Raw genomic sequence first — 5,000 nt, forward strand, 5'->3', positions numbered from 1 at the left:
AACCTTCATATTGGTACACATGTGTTGTGTTTGTCTTGTGGTGCACATAATGTCATGCAGCTATTTTCTCTGGTGTCATGTGTGACGAGACCCATAAACCTCAAATCTGTCTGTCCCATTCAAACAACCAAGTTGAAGTAAAAAACAAACAAACATTCAAACTAAACAATTTGAACAAGCAACCCCCTCCCAAAAGTGAAGGAGGTGATCAAATGCTAAAAGCTATCCCCTTTTTTCCAAAAATGGAGAAAGAGCCTGTGACATCCATCCAACTGTAAGGAAGCCCTGTTTCACTTCTCATGAGATACATCGGAGTGTCGGAGTGTTCTATTTATTATACTTAACTATTATTTTATTTTAAGGGGCAGAAGAATTCAGAATCGAGAAAGAGAGCGTTGGCTGTGGATGGGATTGGCGTATCTTGTGATTATTGAAATGGGCTGTTCTGATAGGCTAATTTGTTATGTAGATTAAATCATGCATGTTCTATTTGATTGTGCTACTACTAGTTGAGTCGGACGAATTTCAGACATACAAGTTTTTGCTTTTGCAGTGTAAGTGAATAGTCAGTGTCAGGCTGCTATGTATTGTCTAATTCGGCATAAGCACTGTTTATGGAAGAACAATCTATTTCAAGAGCAAAACCACCTTTGCTTCATGTACCTTCTGTTCATGTCTTCACAGTGTTCAGGTTTCTTACAAGTTGAACTTCATAACCAGTTCCATGGACAGTGAAACTTGTGTCTGGAATGGCAATTTACTGTGTGCTACAATGATGATATTATTTTTTCTTTTGTTCTTTGTACGTAAATCCCAGTGTTAACGCTGTAGCTGAGTGCAAGAGCACTTACTTAATGGATCTCATTAGAAATTTTGCCATTTTGTGTCTAGAGGACTAGGGTTAATAAGGGGACTGTAACAAGTAGATTATGAGAATTTCAAACCACCGCATTTTTATGTTCCACCACGTAAGCACACAAACACACCAGTAAGGCTTTGCAGTATGACTTAAGGTTTTAGTAGGTTGTAAGCAATTTGATTACCGTAATTTTATCCCCGCACTCGTCAACAAATCTTTGATAAAAGAAAGAAGGTTTTAAGCTAAGGTCAACAATTGTGAATTTTTGTTTTTGTAATGATTAAACGTTTTGCAATCCATTATCACATTGATGTTTATAACTGCTTTATGTCAGGGGTCTCTGCAGCTATGTTTAAGAAAGAATTTAGAGATTAATACTGTGGAATTTAAAGTTAAGGAAAATTTAACATAGAAACAAGAATATTGTAATGACTTAGAAAAAATTTGTAGGGTTTATTTGATCTTTTCACAAAAAAAGAATTGTGAAAAAAAGGTAAAATAAAAAAAAAGAAAAGAAAAGAAAATACTAATATCAAAATAATTGATATGGTTTATGACTTTGTATTTTTCTTCAAGGGTTGCTTAAGATATTGACAAAAAGAGCTGAGAAATGTAAAATGTTATTTAAAATATTGTTTTGAGTAACATTTTTATTGTGCATTTAGTTTGTTAAAAAGGTTGCATGCTCTCTTAATATTTCCTTGAAATGCTAATTGATTTGAAAATACTAATGGATTTGAAAATATCATCACTCTGAAGGTATATGCATGAAATGATTGTTTACATATAAGAAAAAATCACCTTTATTACATTCAGGTAAATTTCCAGAAACCTTTACTCTTCAGAAAGTTGTTATTTTTCCTTTTTTTTCTCTCTCTCTCTCTCTCTCTCTCTCTTTCTCATTTTTTAAATGTTGGCCATACTGTTTTGCATTAGCATGTGAAATAGTTTGTAAAGGTTTTTCTTTTTTTTTTTCTTTTTTTTTTTGAGACATTCTTATATTCCCATTTTGGAAACAATTTTTTTTTTTGAGTGTTTTGCTGTGATTTTTTCTTACCATTTAATTTTAGATATTGTTGATAACCCATTTACCACAATAACTTATTTGAAAAACCGACTCACAAAATTACTAATCACAACCTGTAAACAATTGGATTAATAAAAGTAAATAGGGAAGGAAGTAAGGATGGTTTTCTAATATATATTTAATTAAGAAATGGATGAATAACTGTCCTTTTAAGTATTGTGTATCAATTAAATGCAAACTGAAAAAAAAACAGAGTACAATAAATGGTTTTGTGATTTTCAGTGATATGTTTAAAATACACTTATCTGGTTCTTTATATCAGTTAGTAGTGAAGAATTTTCTTATGTGATTATACCGAAAGGCTATGAAAAAATAGAAAAAAAACTATGGTAACCGCAAGTATTGCGAGATGAAATACATACTGACACCTTTTGTTATTAATTTCATTTTTACCCTACTTAGAAAATTATAGCAGTAATAGAAGACTAGTGAGAAAGTATTGTGTGGATAAAAGCAGGTTGAGCAACATTCATCTATGAATAAAGTTCAGTCACTATATTTTTGTATGGTGTGTATCTAAAACATTCATACACCAACAAAATCTGATAATGTTCTGAACAGGAAGACATATCAAAGCCTGAGTGAAATATAAATTAATGAGCTACATTTTATAATTTCTATTGTGTTGGTCAGAAAGCATAAATATGTATTTTTCAGGTAAAATATATTAGATTTGAGGTAAATGAAAGGTAAATGATTTCCTCATAGTTGGTGAAAAATTAAATAATTTTTTAATAAATTTTTTTTATGAATATTATTTTTTTTTTCTTTAATTTTTTTTTTTTATTGTTTTATTAGTTTTTTTTATTTTTCTTTCGTTTAATATTTTTTTTGTATTTTTATTTTATTAATTTGTGGTCTTTTTTGTATTTTTATTTCGATAAATTTTTTTTCTTTTTTTTATTATTTTTATTAATTTCTTTTTTCTTTTATATTATTATTTTCCAAAAGAATATATTTATTATCCTATTTTTTTTACATTGGGAATAGAAAAAGGGTTAGTTTCGTGTGTGTCAGAGTGAGCGTTTCGACTCTCGGTGTTCCAGTGGTGAGGGCATCTTGGGAAAAAGAAAAAAAAAAAAGAAAAGGAGAAAAAACAAAAAGAAAAAAAAAAAAAAAAAAAAGGAAAGAAAAAAAGGGGGAAAAAAAGAAAAAAAAAAATGAAATGAAGAAATAATAAAAAAAAACAAAAAAAAAAAAAAAAAAAAAAAAGGCCAATCATATATCAATACGACCAAGAAAGAAGATCGCTCCTTTCTTTTAAACATTCGCACAAAACTACCTCAAAATATGCAGTCACATTTCCATCATGAAAAAAGTTCAAAATGATTCCCTTTTACCATTCCCAGTAAGTCTTTCAGGAACTAAACTGGAGATGCAATATTTGCCCTATGCATGTTTTCACTCTAGCGATATCGTTCTAATGTCTTTGCTAAAAAATTCTTGCTTTCTTATTGCTTATAAAATCAAACGTACTGCACAACCTTAAATCTTCCTTGTCGTGAATATAAGGAATGCAATGTTTTATATTTTATTTTTGAATTGCATGACTTTTTTTTTTTTTTTTTTTTTTGCCTTGTTCCATCTGTTAACAGAGTAAGAAAACTATGATAGTAAAATGCATGTCTTTAGAGATAACAAATTTAAGCATGAAAGACTGATAATTTTAGCTTAGAATGTAAATCACAAATGAAAGTGACATTTTCCTAGTATAAAAATTTAAACGTTTTCTGGATGGTACTAGTACATGAATATAATTTGTACGTCCCCATTCAATACTTTGGGTCAATAAGTAAGATACAAATTCACTTTTGCAAAGAAATTAAATACCTTTTTCTTTGATTTATTGCTGTATTTGTTAATGACATACATTTTAATATAAAAAAGTTAAAGATAAATAAAAAATTATTTCATATTAGTATTTTGATCATACAAAAGTTCCAAATAACTTTTGTGTTAAAAAGATATATGATTATAATAGTCAAATCACATATTATAATATTATATCTTAAAATATGGTCTACACGGATGCACATTAATAAAATCTAACAATTTTCAAGACAGTTTCCTTATCTGATACTGAGGAGATTCAATCTAATTACGTCCATGATCTTTGCACAACAAAGAACTTGTGTATTCATTATTTAATGAGGCATAGAACTTCAATATGAAGTATATCAGGAGACAGCACAGAAGAGATCCAATCTGCTCTCAAATGTTATTAAAGAATAAGATAAAAAAAAAAAAATGTTAGTGATTCTACCTTGTGCAAACTCAGGAGTTATGATCAATAATAAAAATGATCATAATGGCAAAAATAATAATAATTACAGTAATAATAATAATAACAATAATAATAATAGTAATAATAATGGAATACATTGTAGTAAAATAAATCTGGGATAAGTGAAAATTATACCGTAAACATTACTCTTTTAAAAGTTATTGAAATGGCTTAAAATAGTACCTTTGCTTATTCATACAATATAATCATCCTTTCACTACAGCTCATCATTCGAGCCTCCATATTGAAAGAAACAAAACACCAAGACCTTGACTTAGGAACACAAAATTGCTTACAACCTCTCCTTGTAAAAGTGAATATAAAAATAAAGGGTATACACACAGACATATGCAGTATATATAGTCTACCATGTAGCATAAGTATCTTCCCAAGTAAATTTTGAGTCTCCCAGGAGCTCTGCTAAGTCTGCATTAAACCTCCTGTAAAAGTCTTGCAGAATATAAGCAGTTGAGTTGAGCATCTTCCCTACGATCTTCTTCCTCTTGCTTTTGTTGTGTATGGGAGCTATGTTGACTAGCTCCTCTTCCTCCTCTGTGAGAGGCCCTGTAAAACAGGTAGAAACATGTTAAGATTGCAGGGTTCACGATATAAATTACGCATCTTTACAAATGCAGTGAAGATGGTTTTCATAGGCATCATTTAATATATAAGTATATATATATCTCAATCACTCAATTTGTGTCCTCTCCCTCTCTCCCTTTCCCTCTCCTTCTCTCCTTCTCTCCTTCTCTCCTTCTCTCTCTCCCTCT

At 29.7% G+C, this 5,000-nt stretch overlaps 2 protein-coding genes across 4 annotated transcripts in view; one reads left to right on the plus strand and one right to left on the minus strand.

The window, feature by feature from the left end:
- The window catches only part of sds22 (protein phosphatase 1 regulatory subunit sds22), a 16,102-nt gene extending 13,784 nt beyond the window's left edge, over positions 1–2,318 (plus strand). For both annotated transcript variants that reach the window (XM_043029865.2, XM_043029866.2), the window contains one exon: positions 1–2,318. This exon is cut by the window's left edge and continues 70 nt beyond it. The gene's annotated coding sequence lies outside the window, so the exon portion shown is untranslated.
- Positions 2,319–3,750: 1,432 nt separating this feature from the next.
- LOC122261983 (carbohydrate sulfotransferase 15) overlaps positions 3,751–5,000 on the minus strand; it is a 29,706-nt gene continuing 28,456 nt past the window's right edge. For both annotated transcript variants that reach the window (XM_043029864.2, XM_043029863.2), the window contains exon 9: positions 3,751–4,794. In XM_043029864.2, coding sequence (XP_042885798.2) covers positions 4,595–4,794 — 200 coding nt within the window. In that variant the 3' untranslated portion in view covers positions 3,751–4,594. The remainder of the gene's footprint in view (positions 4,795–5,000) is intronic.

This window comes from Penaeus japonicus, unplaced genomic scaffold, assembly GCF_977035675.1.
Source record: "Penaeus japonicus unplaced genomic scaffold, GWHDUDI00000001_assembly GWHDUDI00000031, whole genome shotgun sequence".
Lineage (NCBI taxonomy): Eukaryota > Metazoa > Arthropoda > Malacostraca > Decapoda > Penaeidae > Penaeus > Penaeus japonicus.